We start from the raw sequence: 19,129 nt of genomic DNA, 5'->3' as shown, positions 1-19,129 counted from the left end.
TCTGAACTTGCATAATTTTAGAAAAAAAATTGCCGATGTAGGTTTTTAATTCCAGGAGAAAAATAAGAACCAACATAACTCAGAAGTAAAAGGTACAACGAAGTCAAAACACGACCGATTAGTAAATTATTTTTAGAGCATAGATTAATTAGAAATTATTATACACACACATTATATGTAAGCTATACTTTATGTTAAGTAGAATGCAGGTGTGATAAGCAGTGAAAAGACTTAGCATTTTAAAATTCGATTTATTCTCTCCCTGAAAAGCATGCATGATTTATTTACAAGAAGACACGGACAAGGTACGTCCGCTCTCTGTGTGGCACAAAAGCAGAAGTCGGGAAGAGCGCGAAATAAATTATCCCTCTTCTTATATAACGTGAGATATAGATAGGGAAAGTATTTTTTCATAGGGCTAATATATCATTAAGATTCTGATAGGGATTTCTGACGCATGTTAATCACAATTAAGGGAAACACAGGGATCTTTTAAAAAAGAATATGCTTATTAGACATTTTTCTAGCCCTTCACGCGGAGCGAGTGAAAATGCAAATGTAAGCCTTTTCACAAAGCTTCTCTTGAATTAGAAACAGTGGAATCAGATCAGGAAATAAGAGAATATCCCAGAATGACTTTGACATGGCTAAATTAAGATAAAACTTTGGGAATTAATTTGGATTTAAATTAGAGTTTAAAATTTCATTGCATATATATATATATATATATATATATATATATATAATATAATACTGTAATATATTCAATATTCGCTACTATATCGAATATCAATCCATATATTCGCTATGGATTCATTAGGTTTCTGTCTTAAATACATATGTATATAATTGAATATATATAAAAAAATGTCAAAGTTTGCTGCTTATCATTTTTATTTTTTACACTAAAAAATAATGCAAAAGAAATAAGTGACAATGATTCCTTTTATAATTTCATCCATCTAAATAGGGTGGTCATAATATTCAGGCATTCGAATTTTATATCAAATAGTAATTTAAAAAAAATATTCTTAATAAATATATTATTTTTTATATGAAACTTATTTAGTTTAAACAGAGGGAGTAGTCTGTCTCCCCAAAACTTCTAGTATAACTGCATTATTCTATATTTTACTAAAATAAGTCATTTAAAATAATTTCATTGATTTAGAAAAACAATTGTTGATATTATTCTCATTAATTTAAATGATCTGACGTTATTTAAATAAGAAGTACTTTATTAAGCAATGATGGTACGCTTGGAATAAATAAAACGGAATCCTCTCAATCCCGACAACTCTCATTCTAGCGGAAAAGAAAAATCACACTTTTGCACCACAATCTGAGGATTGATGTAAATGATTACAATTCAAAATTAATCCCTTTCATTGGATAAACGAAAGAAAAGATAAATAATTTTTTAATGCTTTCAGCGTAGAAGATCCTAACCAGTAATTCACAAAGCTTTTTAATAGTAATAATTTAAACGTCAAATAACTTTGGTCAACCGCATTTATACCATTATAAATGGAAATAATACTTTAAATCATTCTTGCACAGCAACATTGAGTTGAGTAGCTATGCATAAAAAGTGGCGAAATTAAATCACAAATAGAGCTGACGTAATCGGGCATATATAGGAAGTTATAGTTTTATTTTGCAATAATTTTCCAAATGGGGTGGTAGGGAGGGGGCAGATGATCATAAATGACTTACTTATGTGGAGATCATGAGGTTTCGCGTGAAATAGAAATTGATGAAATCAAATCTGGTTAAGGATGAGTGACTGGTTAATTTTTTTCCATATTATTTTTAATATATAAATAGTTATAATATCGGGTATTTTTTGTCCTATTTATGTTAAAAATATATAAACATTTTTTTTTGAAGAAAAATCATGGCTGGAGATAGAAAAGACACTTTGAATTATTAACTTTGGTTTATTCCATCCCGGGAGGAAGGACTTATGTACACGCAGCAGCGACGAGCACATTAACATAGAACGACACAAAACGAAATGAGGAAAAAATTAAAAAGGGAGAAATTATTTTTCCCAGCATTTATATACTATGAGATTTTAATAGGGAGTTTCTTTACACATGTCGAATTAGGTAAGGGAATTATTAAAAGAATGTGCTTAGCTCGACAATTTTTAATCCCTTCATTCAAAGCGAACTTGTTGACTTCAGCAATTTTAGAACTTGTGTTGTTTTAATTAAATAAAAAAGGTGGAATTGGATCAAGAAATAAGAGAACATTTTAGAATGAAGTTAATACGGACTAAATTAAGCTAAAAATTAGGAAATTAATTATGTTTAAATAAGATTTTAAAATTATACATATTTATACATATTATATAAATTGCCGTCAGCTTAGCACTATGTCGAAATAGATTTTGAGGCTCTTACAGATCTTGAGGTAGAAGGTGCCCACCTCTAACCCAGTGTGGAAAACTGCCACTGCAGTAGATTGACAAGTGAAGAACAAATAATTTTGTTTAATAGGGAGACCTTTTGATTTTCATTGCAATGAAAATTTGATAAAGAGTAGTAAAACAGAATACTTAATTCTTAGTTCATGCAATATTACCATAACAAGTCTATAAGTTACCATAAGTCTATAGCAACATTCACCAACTAATATAATCTTATACAAAAGGAAGTCTTATTAACTCAATACAGTTATTCAAGTATTTTGTCAGCAAAACAGAACCAGAGGGAAAATCAATCTTCTTAACACTAAGAGCAAAATACAGCTTGACTTTCTAATGACATCTAATTCATTTAATATTAATAAATTGCTTATTACTTCAGGGTGGATTATGTTCTTCAGTAAAACATTATCTGGATATTGAAGCAATTTTGTTATCATAATTGCTCTTTATATTTCTGTTCGAATAGTATGGGTCATTTATATATTCATTTACTATCAGCTAATTTATCATATCTTAGACTAAACATCACTACAGCAGTAAGGATTTCAATACTTGATATTCTAAAATGGCTTTGGAAGTTACAATAGCTTTTCAATTATTGCCAAGAGAAAACATATGAAGAGGTAAACAAAAAATTTGACTTTTTGCATTTAATTTTTTAAAGTATAATATTTTTGAACACCATAATATCTTTAATAAGTATACTAAGTATCCTTCAAAATTTCATTTTTTTATTGAATATAATAAGTGCTGAATTTAAACTTAATGATGTTCTAAGCTATTTGAGATATGGGGTCCTTTATAAGTCCATTTACATTCCAAGTACATTTAGTATATGTGATACAAATTTTTTTAAGGGACCAACGTGTAGCTTATACATAAACCTTCAACTGGTTTGTATTGTATTTTTACAGAAAGAGTTCATTTCAACAATTATTGATATTTCTTGAACTATAAATAATATGATTAGAATGAATTTTTCTTTTTATCTCTATTATTATTATGCATTGTATGGAGAGTGATGATAAAAAATGATAGGCTTTTCTATGCAATGTCTGCTTTTGCATTAAAAAAAATATTATTAAACTTCATATTAGGACTTTATATTTACTACAGCATCCTCTAGAGCTAATTGTCTTCCTACTAATTTTATCTACCTTAAAATAAAAATAAAAAATGTTTTTTATTGAAAAATATAAAAATACAAGTATTCAAACAAGCTTATTAATATTTGATTAATCTGAGTTTGAAGGGAATAAAAAATCAAATTAATGTTAATTAATTTATAAATAATATGTAAGGACTGAGCTTCTACTAGTATTGACAATGGGGGCGAACTTTAATCAGCAAATCATATTTATAATCAATAATATCAGTTTCTAATGAATGAATAAAACAGCAAATAGACAATGCAATGATTTATTTACATTATTTTTACAAAATTGTATGATGGTTTCTATAACTCCTGTGTCATCATGAAGAAACAATTCTATAGGAAACAGAAAATAAATTAATAAATAAAATAGTCTTCTTATATTAAAAGATAAACATTTACAAGGGGAGGGCACAGGGTTGAAATCTGAGTTTGGGATGAGATTTAGTATAATGATAGTATACATTTAGAATGTTCATTCATAAAAATATTAAAACACAATGGCCAGTCAATTTCGAGAAAATGGTCCTCAAACTTTTGGTAAAGCTTATATATCGATAACTTGACTCCTGTCCGGGTGATTCCAATGGCATGGTTGTCTAGGTAACCATCTCGTATGTAGAAGGTCAGGGATCAAACCTGGCTGGGAATGTTTTTTTAACAATTCTTATTTAATTAAAAATTTGCAAATACTTTTGATTAATATGTTTTTAATTTTTTTATCCAAAATAAATATTTATTATTGAAATACATAATAAAATTATAAATACAAATGCATTTTTTAAAAAAAAATTATTTATATTTAATTAACGATTTACAGATAGTTTTAATTAATATGCTACTTATTTTTATGCAAGAATAAATGCTCATATTCTTTTAATACTTAAAGAAAAAATAATTAAAAACATAACATTAATGGCTACAGATAATTTAACTAGCTTGCCTCATTTTCAAACAATTAAGTTTTAAATTCTTGGATTTAATAATAATCAATTATAACTCGACGAAGCTGTATTTATATCAGAAATTGAAGGGAGCAGCTGATATTTTTTTTTAAATATGTAAGAAAACATCCCAAATGCAATAATGAAAAGAAATAGTAGAGAGCAGGTATCGATTTATTGAATGTGTAGGCAGATGGTTAAAATTTTAATAATCATTTAAATTCAAACAAATGCAGAGAAAGGAAAGATTTTGATGCATCTTATGTCGTACTTTAACTAATTAAAAATAATAGATATATTTTGAAGTTTAAATGTCTGTGAATCCGGACACTGCAAATGCATCGGAGAATGAAGATGAAATCCCCTTGGAATCACTATATAGTGAAGTGTCAAAATTCAGATTAAAAGATGCAGTTATTATTTATCAAGGATTGTTAGCTGAAAATAATCTTATTGCATCGGAATCTTCAGCGTCAATTTTGTTGGGCGAAGAAATTTATCAAAATACTCTTCGCATGATCTCTGAAAAAGTTATTGTATGTGATGACGAACTTATTCATGCAAGTGAAAGATATGATGAAGAACTTTTTGAAAATATTGAAGATAATGAATGCTTCATCAGATGAGTATGAACCTGAAGAAAGAAAAAAAAAAGTAGAATATATTTCTTTGGATTATAAAATCAAAGCCCTCAACATAGCAAAACTACATCCTACAGGGAATCTGTAATCATTACAAAGAATGGATGTAGTTGTTTAAAAATAAAGATTATTTACCCAAATGGGAGGAAGATGTAAGAAAGGGAGGAAACATATTTGATAAATATGCAATTATCGATTCTTGGACTTATGATCGTTTTTGTTGAAGCAAGAGAGAATTTTCAACAAGTAACTACCAGGAATTTACAGCAGTGGGCTTCAGCTGCTGCTAGTCAATTTTCAGATTTTGAATTCGAAGCTTCCGAAAGATGGGTAAAGAAATTCAAAAACAAATACAGCGTTCGACAAGGAAAAGTAACCAAATTTGTCTCGAAAAAAGAAACAGTTACAGTCGAAGAAATCTTGGCTTCTGCAACAACTTTTCGAATGCAGACATAACATAGTCTTTGCTGAAATTATTTATAAGATTTTATTAATACTGATCAGACAGGTAAGCCAATGCAATTATTTTTTAAATAGATCCTTAATTTCAATCTAACACTTTCCCATCCAGTATATCTCATGTCATTCTCCCCTTTTCAAGATGTGAATACCAATCTATTTATAATAGAACTCTTTCTGAAAAAGGAAGCAAAATTGTATTTGTCAGAAAACACGATTTGAAGAAAGTGACCCACTCTTACACAGCACAATATGCGCTCACATTATCCGGAAAATATTGTATATCATCAGGAAGCAACCAGCAACTTCATGTTGAAAAAACAGTAAATTAATTTCCTAAGAAATAATTTAAGTATTAATCCTTGCATAAAAATAAGTAGCATATTAATTAAAACTATCTGTAAATTGTTAATTAAATTTAAATATGCATTTGTTTTTATAATTTTAGTATTATATATTTCGATAATAAATATTTATTTTGGACAAAAAAATTAAAAAAACATATTAATCAAAAGTGTCTGTAAATTTTTAATTGAATAAGAATTGTTAAAAAAATTCCCCGACCTTCTACATATGAGACGGTTACCTAGACAACCATGCCATTGAGATCATCCAGACATCAAACTATCAGTATATAAGCTTTACCAAAAGTTTGAGGACCATTTTCTTGAAATTGACTGGCCATTGCGTTTTAATATTTTCATGAATGAACATTCTAAATGTATACTTTCATTCAGAACTCACATTTCAACCTCGTACCCTCCCCTTGTTAGACATAAATTATTTCTCTCTCTCTTTTTCTTTTACATATAAAATGCATTTAATTTTCTTACTAAACATTTATTAGTCTGAACTCAATATAATGAAGAACGTTTCTCCATAAGAGTAAAAAAATATTCTGATCATAACCTGACAGCTGATTTCTAAATAAAAAGAATGATCAGCATATTTCCAGTTGAAAAAAAAAAGTAACATAAACAACAAAGAATTATATCTTATCATTTGAATAAATATATGTACCAAACTTACATTTTTATACAGTGAACTTGTTCTATTCATTATATACAATGAAAATTCCTTAACACTTTGCAGAAAAATTGAATTTTTTCTTCTTAATCTAATTTAGTATGAAATACATAATTTTAATTCAATCACTGGCTGCAGCATATATTGATACCCTAACTTCCTCAAGACAGCTATTAAAATGGCTTAAAATATTGATATTCAAATTTCCTGATTCAGTCAATTTTGATTACAGAAAAGTGAGGGTTTTTTTTTAAAGCAACTGTTTCAAAAATATTTTACCAAATGTGACTAAAAGAGTTTAGTTATATTAACATCTCATTTTAAAGCAATACTAGGGCTATTTTGGGATGGACCTTGTAATTTTGAAACAAGGTCAGATGACGAGGACAGCACCTGAGATGACACCCACTCTCCAAACTTCCATACCACATTAACTGGAGGACGTTTGGCCACAATGGATTTAACATCAGCAGACCCACTTACATGAGGTTTCTTCAGTGGAATCGGGTCTCGAACATGAAACCCTCAGTTTCCGAGACTTTACCACCACGGCTAACATTTAATTAATGGAATCAGTTGATGAAATATTAAGATTTCATAATTTTCCTAATCTAAAGCATATTAAATATAATATTTTGCCATATACAGTATTTTTCAATTTGAAGTATAATGCTAACGGTTTAAAGATCTAGCTACTGGATCATGATCTAAGCAAACACTATATATCATACAGCCTAAAAAATTAAACAGAAAAAGTAACCAATTTCTTATATTATCTCATAACAAAAACTTACTATTATAAAAAAATTCAGTTGATCACACTTTTTGGATATATTGGTTAGAAAAATGTTTTCAATTTTACATGAATGCAGAAGGAAAATACTTTGAAGGTAGTGTAGCTTTTAATTTGTCTTCAACAAACATTTTTTAAGAAAATGACTGATATTTAATAGAAATTGCATAAATCTCTTCAAAATGAGATAAAGAAGAATTTTAGAATGGATTTTAAGCACTTACTGATCTTTCTTTTTCTTTTTAGATGGCTTTGCATCAGCATCACTAGAAACTCTTTTTTGCTTATTACTTTCTTTCACAAGAGGCATTGCATTCCAGATGTCTTCTTCTTCAGCATCGACAATTTGTGGTGTGGCTTCTTTTGGCTCAATAGCTGTTTCATTAGAACTAGAAATATCTGCTCGATACAGAAGACAGTTCAGTCTTGTTTTTAAATATATCTAGAAAACAAACAGAAAATACTGAAACGTAATTTTTTTCATTACTAACTAATACTAGTAGAATAAATTAGCTTCATATGAATATGTTCATTTGATGCAAATCAGGGTTAAACAATAATTATTTTGAGACAATTTAAAAAAAAAGTAATGAAAAGCATATCTTGTTTAAATGAAACAGAATTAAAATTTTTAATGATTTGTTTGCAGTAAAATATATATATATATATATCTTGTGTGAAATAAGCTATAATTTTAACTTCTCCTTTTATCAGTGAAAATGATTTGAAGTTATAAATAGATATCTATTTTATTATGAAATAAAACGTTAATTTTTAAGTGCAATTCAATTATTTATTTCCAGATATCAGAATTCTATAAAAGCCTAAAGACTGAAGCCGACTTACTAAAAATTAGCCCATTTTATTATTATTATTTTTTAAAAAAACTACTACTAAAGTGAGCCAATTTTGTTCAAATTGTTCTCACACAAAAAGTAAAACTTATAATATAGCCAAAAATGTCTTTAAAAATTTTAACCACAAGCAAAATTCTATAATGCTACAATTCTCAGGAAAAATTTTCTAAAGTTCTAACACATTCTAATTCTTCTTTCCTAAATTGGAAAAGGAAATGTATTTTGTCACATCTTGTTTAGCTGTACATATTAGAAATTAGGCATAAATAGGGAGGATCCTTATAATTTAGTTCGCAAATAATTTAAATAATTAACATTAATACTTGTATACATTTTGGAGTTCAGAATTTTAATACAAGAGAACATTCAAGTGATAAAAAAAATGTGGATTACAATTAACATCTGTTATCATTAAATATACAGGTTATCTATTCTAATCATGACCCAGTAACTTCTAAATTAGATGTATTCTTCTAATTAGATTCTAAGATATAAAGAATTATGTTATAATTCCTAATATTGTTTGCATCAATTAATGTACTACTAAAAAAAACAAGATATAAATTATAACACTGTCTGCTTAGTGCTATTGGCATGTAAAGAATATTTTATCAATGTAACTAAGATTTTAAACAAATTCCATGCTTCTGTGATCCAAATTCAACCTTGCATTGATGAATTTCACTACTTTTCCCTTCCACAATAAAGAGAATCTTTCTTGAGGTGGCCAATGAATTAATGTAAAATTATCTAAAATAGTGATATTCAAAACTTAAACAATTTTACTCAATATGGCTAATAAGATTGTAGGAGACTGTTTAAAATGTACATTTTACACTTTTCAGCAGTACAAATATTGAGTGACATTATACAATACAATATTTTGCTATTTATAGAATATTCTGCTTGCAAGTATATACCTATCTTTAACAATTTAGAAAATAACTAAAGCCATGGTTAGAATAGATACTGATATATTGAATGTTTATATTTTAAATAAAATAAATATTGATTTAACTAACCTTTTTCAATAATTTATGCTGATTCAAATCATGTATTCTCAAAAATCTGTCCAATCCACATGAAGCAACAAGTGGAAGTGATGGGTGACATTGTATACTACGAATGCTGCCAGCAAAACCTTTAAAAACATGGACCAAAAGTTTCTTTCTGAGATCTAACAAGGCCATTCTACCTCTGCTGCTTCCAACAACAACTTGATTATCATTGTGAGCTAAAGATAGAGACATAAGAGGATAACGCTCAAATTCCATATCTATAACTGGTCGTCTTTGAGCTCTTGTATCATACAGTCGAACCTAAAAATTCAAAAATTTTGTAGAAAATAACAGTTACATTTTTTCCAGAAATATATAAAAAAAATATTTAAATTATGTTAAATTTTAAAATCAGAATTGAAAATATTGAATTCAATTTTTCTTTTTACATTATCATATTGATTTTCTGTTTCAGATGGTTAATCATTAAAAAAAAAAATTAGGTATGTGAAATAATAATTTTCAAGATAATGTCACAAAGAGGTTTAATGAATAAAATTTTAAAACATAATTTAAAAAATATCTTATTTCTAAATCTAGAATAACAATGCTTAAATTTTCCAATTTCTCAAAATATTTCGTTCTCAATTTGAAAATGTGATTATTTCATTTCATCATTACAAGATAACTGGACACAAGTAGACCATTTAATAGGATTAACAAAGAGACAATAAAAACTGGATATACTTCATTATAATCTGGGTGAAAAGATACATTGAGTAGGGCTGTGCCTATTTTTAAAGTATCAATAATTTGGAAATATCAATTTTTGAAAAAAAAAAATTAATTAATCAAAGCCCATGATAAATTGTGTAACAGTAAGTTGATATATACATCTAATTTTCATTTTCGATGCTTCCATTTTGATTTAGTTATCCTGCAAGGGACTAAATCAATATATTTTAAAACAAAAAGCTTTTTTTTTGTTGTATGAAATGAATTTGTTGCAAGAAATTAAAGGAACTTGAATTTTCTAAATTGGCATTAAAGAGGTTAACATTTAAAAAGTCACTGTGTTAAGAAAAAAATAAAAAATCATGATATATTACACAATGCAAATATAGCTAAAAAAAATACTATGTCAATATTCTCTATTGAAAAGATTTTAATATTATTATATTTTAATTACTTTATTGAAAAGAAAAACCCTCTCTCCTCTTTTCTCCCTTTTTTGGAGAAATTCTGATAAGTCAATATATTAAGAGAGATTATTTATAATTTATTATAGTATTAATCATGATATATTGAGAAATATTGATCTGTCTTGGATGATAAATTTCAATGATGAAATTTGGTCATTACCCAACCTAAATATGGAATGCTATTGGTACAAGCTTTCAATGCCAATAAGATGCCTGGATGGATACAAATTGCTGGTAATTGCTCAAACACTGGAAGTCATTTCCTATTCAGGGATTGTTTCAAACAGTGGCAAGTACTGTCATCAAATCTTCATATCTGAAAAATTTCTCTGATTCCGATGAAGATCCTGTTCCTAGAGTTTCTGTAGCTGCCTGATGGAATAAGCCCAACACTTAAAAATACATACAGAAGATCACATATACTGATGCAGCTTTTACTAAGTGGTTGCACTTTTGAACAAAATCAGAAATATATTGCCATTAAATCCATTCCTTAAATTAATAGATTTTTCTTTTCATTATTTTCTGTCATTCTTGTATTTTATCATTACAAATACAGCAGCGATTATCCCAGTAGTTCGATTAATAGAGTTATAATTATCCACATAATAATACTTGCATAAACTTTTTATACACATTATCGCAAGGACTTTTAAAGTTCCCATATATACTCCTGTAATAAATTAAACATGAAAAATACACAGCTGTAATAATCACAAGCGCTCATCACTAACTATTTTGATGTCACTGAAGGCATGGTTTTGATAAACTTAATTCATTAAAATGATTTAACAAAAGCAAATATTATGAATCTTGAATACATAAATATAACAAACAAGTATACTTACTTGATGATGGCGAGTGCAAGTTATAATTTTATCAACCGATTTAAACTTTAAGTCTGTTATCCATACAGGAACCCGCAAATCTAAAAAGTCATTCCTAACCTGAAATAATTAAATTTATAGTTGAATAATAACGAAATATTATCTTTAGGTGATGCTTTCATATTTATATGCAATTTTTTTTTAAAAAAAGTATTTACCAGTTAGGTAACTATTAATTAATTTGATAATAGGGTAAATAAAGTGCACTTACATTTTTTGCTTGAAACACAGGAGTATTAGGCATACTTAAATCCCAAATTTTTAAGTCATTTTCTTCACCACCTGTCCCCACTTGTAAATTGGAAAATGGATTAGGAGTCATTTTACATAAATTATCACCAGTATTAATTTCAACATCCTGCAATTAAGAAAATTTTATGTTTGTATCTTAAATCTTTTGTATTTAATTTTTAAGAGAACTGGAAGAGAGAAAAAAAAAATCCTTACCTTTTCTCCATCTTTATTCCATAATTTTACAATGCCAGATTCTACTGCTGTGACCAACTTTCTAAAAGGAGAAAAATAATATAACAAATGAACGGAAAGAATATGAATAACTTAAGAAGAATGTTTTAAGATATATGATAATTAATCTTTTCTGTAACATTTATAAATTACTCATAAAAAATGAAAATACATAACTAAGTAAACATGTGCAAATTCTCTCAATAAACCAAAGTATTTATTTCATGATAATATTTGTGAAATTATAGTGAATAACAAAGAAAATGTAGAAATGAAATTTCAGTGGTTGTTCTTATAACAACATAAACATAAAGACTATTATAACCTGAAAAAAGTTTAACAGCTAAATTCTGATGAATATATAACTAATACACTAAGAAATGACATGTTAAGATGACTTCTGAATATATATGTCAAGAAATACATTTTTTCTCTATTCATAATCACACAAAAATCAGGTATCACAAAGAAATAAAAAGAATTAGAATAATCAATTAATTAACAGCAGATACTTCACCAACTGTCATGCCAGGAACAAAAATAAATATTAAATTTTCCATTTTTTAAAATTTTTTATTATGAATGTATTATTATTATTTTGTTATGTCTTAAAATAGAGAGAGAAAATTATGCTTGAAACAATAAACTATTCTTTTTTGAGTAAGTATCTGAATGGAATATATAAGAGATAGTAAGATTTATAAAGAGTTTATTTCGAACATTGGTCCAGAAATTGCACATAAGTAAATAAAAATATTTGCTAATTTATGTAAAAAAGGATTTTTTTATAACTGTTAATGTTTTAAAAGGATCTTTTTATAACTGTTAATGTTTTAATGGGGATAAAAAAATAATAAAAGGGACAGTAATATTCTGAAAAAAAGTCAACCGTACGAATAAAACATTTAAAAAAATTTGAAACGATTGATATAGAATTCAAACCAATGACAGCATTTAATTATTTTTACGTGCATATTGGTACAATAACAAGTGCTACTAGGCTCACATTCTATTAATAATTACCATAAAAAAAGTCACATTTGTTCATTAAAGGCAAAATATCTAATGGTATACAGTTATTTAGCTGATGACTTGTAAATTAATTATGAATGAAAATTCAAATAGAGAGTGTATCTTATTTAACAAGAATCAAACATCTGCAGTTCTACAGAGTGCTGTTACTGTGATTTGGAATTTTTTAACCATACCCATCATATGGATAAATTCCCTTTATTCCTCCTTCACCAACATGACACGTACGAGTTGATACAAAAGATTCTATTTCACAATCAAAAATTTTGACAACTTGGTTTTTGTGTCCAGTATAGACCTAAAAAAAAAAAAGAATATCTATAAGAATAAAATAATTTTAAATTCGCAAAAAACTAACCTATCATTCGAAAATTTCATATATTCTAAGGAGATATATAAAACATATATATTCTTTTATAAGTCACTTTTAAAATTAAATTTTCATTCAAAATTTATGAATAAGATTATTAATATGAAAATAAATAATATTAAAATCTAAGAAACATTCTTATGACTCAAATACTAAAATGATCATAAAGATTTTTTTTTTATAATGGAGACAATGAATATTTAAATTTTGAAATGTACAAATAGTTAAAACATAGAGGTATTGAGTACTACTTTACTTTATGTACTTATCATTAAAAGATATTACAAATATCTTTTTTTTTTCAATTCATTTTCCTTTAACTAAAATATGCATAAGAAATTATGTTTCAAGATTATTTCGAATATTTTATACAACATATGAACAAATAGATAATTCATCATTACAAAAATGATATGCTATGAAGATAAGAAAAAGTCTTTAAATACTATTAAACCAAAATCATTAAACCCTGTATAAGATGTTAAATTTTCTATATTTTAGCAATAGTAATTAAATAGGATTTAATTTAGCTTTATTAGCTAATATAGATGTAATACATACTGGTGAAAACATTTAAATTTATCTACATATTGAAGTATAGTACAACATAAAAAGACTTATATGGGTTTCTGTTTAAATAATTATATTTGTCTGAATAATGATATTTAAAAACATAAATAAATAAAGACAATTTAATCAAGTTGTAATCAAAGATTACTTTCAAAGTATTGAAGCAGTATGCTTAAAAAAATAAAGCTAAAATAAACAGTTTAAAAGAATGAGGAAAAAGGTCACAAGACATTAGCAAAGGGTAACTATCTAATTACCACAATTTATTTGGGATGGGATGCTGCTCCTTGTAGCCCCTACTTTTCTGCTTATTTATACAAAATTTTACAACGAAAGATATAATTTTGAAACTTTAATCCACATCATATTTCCTAAATTGTAGTAGGATGGAAAATCTGTAAAGTAGTGTTTTAATTATTTTAATTAATTTAACTACATTCAGATTTTTCTAAATCTCAAATAATACAGGATTTGGAATAGAAAAAAAATCTCTAATATATATGAAATAACTCTTGAATGATGAAACAAACAGAATTTTAAAACTATATATGGAAATTTTGCCTTGTATACATTTTATGTATCATTAAAATAACTGAGTTATTCAAAATTATAGTTATTTTAATTCTATTAATAATTATAAATTATTAAAATAACCCTGTAACTATCACTCAAGAATTCCTCAAAACTCCCAAGTGGGTAGATTTTTTTTTTTATTTTTTTACTGGAATTTTTATTTTAACCCAACGATTGTGACTGCCAACATTTGAATATTTCTAAAGCGATAGTTTTCTTGCTAAATACTAAACATAATTTGCTCAAAGAAAAATTAATGAAAAGTTTATAAACCGGATGCATATGTTTCTGTTTTCTCCACTGTCTTATTGTTTTCAAAGTCAAAGAATAATCTTCTTCTATCACTTATTTTGAAGGTTAAATAACATCAGAAATTTTGATTAGGAGCTATGCGAGTTAAATTTGCATGATCAGATGGTCATTCATTCAAAGTAATGAATCTATGAGCATTTTAGTAATTTTTATTTTTTATCAAACTTTTTTAACAAACAAACAAATTTATCAAACTTTCTCCCCTCAAAAACTGCTCCCCCTTTAATTCTGAAATGTTTTGAAACACAATTTTTTTTTTAAAAAATTCCTATATTATGATTTTAGAAATTCCTTTTTTAAATAGATAGAAAGAAAATTTATTTAATCTACAAAATACTACTTATCTAGTTGCATTTTAAAAAGAATAAAACCTTTTGTTCTTAAACAAATGATTATTTCAGTTTCTTTTTATTTAGTATTAAGTATTTTATTAACAAATTTTAGTATAATGTTATTCAAACTATATTTTTTTATTATATCACTTAAAAATACAATACAAAATTATAGCTTAGTCTAATTATAGTATATTTGTTATTTAAATCTTGTTAACATGTTAGTGAATTCTTTTAATGTATTATTTAATAATACAATAATAATAAACACTCTAAATTCATTTAGAGAATATAAGAGATGTTGTTCCAAGTCAGTCAATAAAAAGTCTGAATAATTTTTACTTCAAACAATTATTGTTTTTTTTAATTCCATTTTTAAGTCTTTAAAATGTTAAGACAAAAATCATTTGTCAGATATAGATAATATGCAATATATTATTCATTCAAAGATTCCAGCCAAAATAATTAAAAAGTAGACAAGATATTTTAGTGTTAAATTAAAAATTTACTAAGAAAATATTTTCAGGCATCTGCTTACACAGGAAATTTATTTTTGATAAAAATTAATGTTTGTATATTTCTAACATCAGTTTCTTATTATATATATTTACAGATTTGTTGCAAATTTATGTAGAATGACTGAATATCCCTATATTACTTTGACCAAAGTATTTCCATAAAGTCGTCCATTTCTGTTCTCATAAATATTATTACAAATTTTCTCTCCACTGAATTCCCAAGTTTGAAATTAACCTTTTTATTACTACTCTTTCATTTTATTACTTCATATGATTTTGATACAAAAATGCAAGAAATCTCAGGGTAAAGAAGGGATTTCTCAGCATGTATCAAAAAAGCAAAAAATTTTCCCTTTCAAACTATTGCTTTCTTGCACTTCATGCACTATTCAATTCAAAATACTTTCAAATGCAGTATCTAAAAGATATTTAAGATAAAAGATATAGATTAAGATATATAAAAGATAATGCAAATGGGCAATTTACAAGTACAGCACACATTTTGTCTACTGATGCTTCTCTTTACTGATATAAATGAGAACATATACACAAAATCCATAGATTAAAAAAAACAAAACCCTTAATTGAAGTTTTACTTTAAACTTACTGTACAATAAAATGATTAACTAGCCCTTTAAGAGGTGAAAAGATAATATGCATTCATTTCATATACATAAGCATTTGCAAATTTTGTAATTGTAACTTTATTCTTTTCTCTCAGGAATTCATCTCTCAAAAAATGAATGACCACAAAAATTCTAATTACTGGTGAAAACCACAAAACTACTTGAAGAAGAAACTGATCCATCTTATTCATTATGTGAAGAGGGGAAAGCGGGGCACATTAAATTTACTAATCAGAATCCAGTCTTAGGAAATTTCTTGGAAAATGATTGCCTATGTTTCAGCTAATTTTAGAATAATAATCAAATCACAACTTTCTACATTCCAGCCATTATTGGAGAGACTTGTTTGGACAATTTCCTACATTCTAGCTAGTTGAAGAATTAAAAATGGGCAGAAAAAAAAAAGCTTTACTAAAGATTTTTAATATTTTCACTTTGCAAGCAAAGAAATTATTAAATCATGCAAAATTTATTTTTAATTAAATAAAAAATTATGCAAATACATTGATAAGTAATTAAATTATGTTAATGTAGCTACCAATTGGTACTAAAAATATATAAAAGACTTCTGATTGGACTAGAAAGTTCAATAAAAAAAGATGATATGCAAATGAGTGCTCAATAAAAATTCAAAAGTGAAAATAAAGTACGCTGAATAATTTACTAACATATATTTTACTAAAATTATATTGCATTATTTCATATTACTCTCAGTGTGATGTCATATGGCTTTAGAAATACTAAAATTCTAAATTTTCTTATTTCTTTTTGACTTAATTTGAAACAAAAAATAATATAAGAGAATATCTAAACAAGGCATTTGTAGAAAAAATTTAATTCAAATATATAAAACTACTTTATTTGTTAAGAGAATGATAAAAAAAAAAAAAAGTCTTATAAAAGTGACAGAGGTTGAAGAAACCATAAAGAGGAAGGCACATTATCACTTGCCTTCTTGAGGCTTTCAAGTTTCTAATTATGGCTTTATTGTCATTTAGTTTGTACAGGTAAAGCAAAATGAAAAATTAATTGAAAAATAACATATCAAATACCAGTATATTCAGATAACTTTTGGTAAGTACCTTTTTTTCAGATGAATCTTCCCAACATATAGCAGTGATTTCATCATCTTTATTCAGATTCTCCACAGGATTCAAATTAGAAAATGTTTTCTTTTCAGTGTCAACACCTACAAATTATAATGAATTAAAATCTCTGATTAAAATTAAAATGAACATTATATTATCATCGAATCTTATTAAACTTTCAATCCATTGGGCATTTATTCTGTTCAATAAAGGAAGTGCATCATAAAAATTTTTTAAAAAGTTGGGAAACAGGTAAAAATCAAAAATAACAATAACTAAAAATAAACTTAAATAGAAATGACGAAGTTCAAACAAATTTTAAAAAAACGCTACAAATATAGATGGAATAGTTTTTATTTCAATCTAAGGATTATTGTGTTTTCAGAATAACATATTCGTTTCTCAATATCAAAAAATATATAAATCTAAAACTATACAGCATATGAAACGAAAATAAATTTAATTACATTAATTCTGCTTTAAAAAGATCCTTCATTTCTTTCACATTCAAAGACAAGCCTCTCTTTCAAAATTACTCAGTGCAAAACTCTTCAAGGATACAATAAAATATTCAATAAACATATAAAAAGCCGCGATGCTGCAATGAAAAATATAGTTATATCTAAATCTTATACAATTATTTTAATAGCACTCTTTCCTTTATTAATGGATTCGATGAGAGAAAGTAAAGGCCTGCAAACAAATTTACCGCAAGGGCAGATGTTTTTAATAAATTAAGCTTTCCAAATATTTTCATAAATATATAAAAAAATGTCACGCAAAAAAAAAAAAAAGTTATATTTAACTAACCTTTTAGCAATCCAATTTCAGTACCAACAAACACGTGCCACTTCTGATGGCCCGTCATTTTCAAAATAAACAAATGTCGAAGGACATGTTGCCATTTGTAATACAAATTTAAAGATCTATACTGCTATCTAGTGGGAAAAAAATAAAAAAGTTAGATATTTCTCTCTCAATTTGCAAGGCAAATAATAGACTCAGTTAAAATTAAAAATTTACGAAAGTAAGAGTTAATGGGTAGATTTTATTCTTCTTGAAATCTGGGAGAATAAATAACCATCACTATGACATAGGCGCTGATCAAACTTTGATGCAGTTTTTACAATTTCTTTGAATTGATGTTTCAAAGGATCATTTTAAACGAATTAAATTAGGTTAATTAATATTATTCAAAGTATAAAAATACATCAAAAATGAACATAAAAGTAAATCCTGGTATTTCGTTTCATAATTAACATTGGTCGGACTGGAGGAAAAAGATCAAACAATATCTCAGAAGTTTTCAAGCATTTGACATTTAAGATATGTTGAATTATTTAATTTTCAAAAGTGTATGTCCAAATAATTTTTTTTAATAGTTGAAATGGTACAGAGGTTTTGAAGTTGCGAATGTTTAAAATTTTCAATAGAATATATAGAAAATGTAAAGATGACTGTTAACAGACTTTGCTTATATATTCTTATTATCTGAAATAGTTTAAAGTTCAGAATATTAAGATCATAAGGAAACCTTCGAAACAAAAATACCAAAAGACACTCAGGCAGAAAAAAAAATCGTCATGGCACAAAATGTCATGACTATTACAGCAGAGTGATCTAATTATTACAATGGTAAAATAATTTTGTTATGCAAGTAAAATCGTATTGCCTTTTCTAGAGTACAGCCAAGAGAGAGAGAGAGAGAGAGAGAAATATTCTATATATATATTTATAATATATATTTCCAAAATCAATTTTTGTTATTTCGTTTTGATGGGCGTATCTTTTAAACAAGGATTATCTTATTCAAAGCCTATCAGAGTCAAAAACAAACAATAACAACAAT

The 19,129-nt window shown here is 26.4% G+C and overlaps 1 protein-coding gene across 1 annotated transcript; it reads right to left on the bottom strand.

Moving 5' to 3' along the window:
* Window positions 1–3,839: 3,839 nt before the first annotated feature.
* Window positions 3,840–18,174, bottom strand: LOC129975783 (WD repeat-containing protein 74-like). The gene is made up of 9 exons (XM_056089003.1): window positions 18,091–18,174; window positions 17,275–17,381; window positions 13,068–13,189; window positions 11,842–11,902; window positions 11,606–11,752; window positions 11,356–11,454; window positions 9,330–9,626; window positions 7,675–7,892; window positions 3,840–3,923 (listed from the first exon to the last, which is right to left on the bottom strand). Exons 1-9 carry the CDS (start codon window positions 18,146–18,148, stop codon window positions 3,908–3,910), a joined length of 1,125 nt encoding a protein of 374 aa, XP_055944978.1. The 5' UTR covers window positions 18,149–18,174; the 3' UTR covers window positions 3,840–3,907.
* Between the last annotated feature and the right edge of the window lie 955 nt (window positions 18,175–19,129).

The sequence above is a fragment of the Argiope bruennichi genome, chromosome 7, assembly GCF_947563725.1.
Source record: "Argiope bruennichi chromosome 7, qqArgBrue1.1, whole genome shotgun sequence".
Taxonomy (NCBI): domain Eukaryota; kingdom Metazoa; phylum Arthropoda; class Arachnida; order Araneae; family Araneidae; genus Argiope; species Argiope bruennichi.
This window is presented reverse-complemented; position numbering and strand designations above follow the sequence as displayed.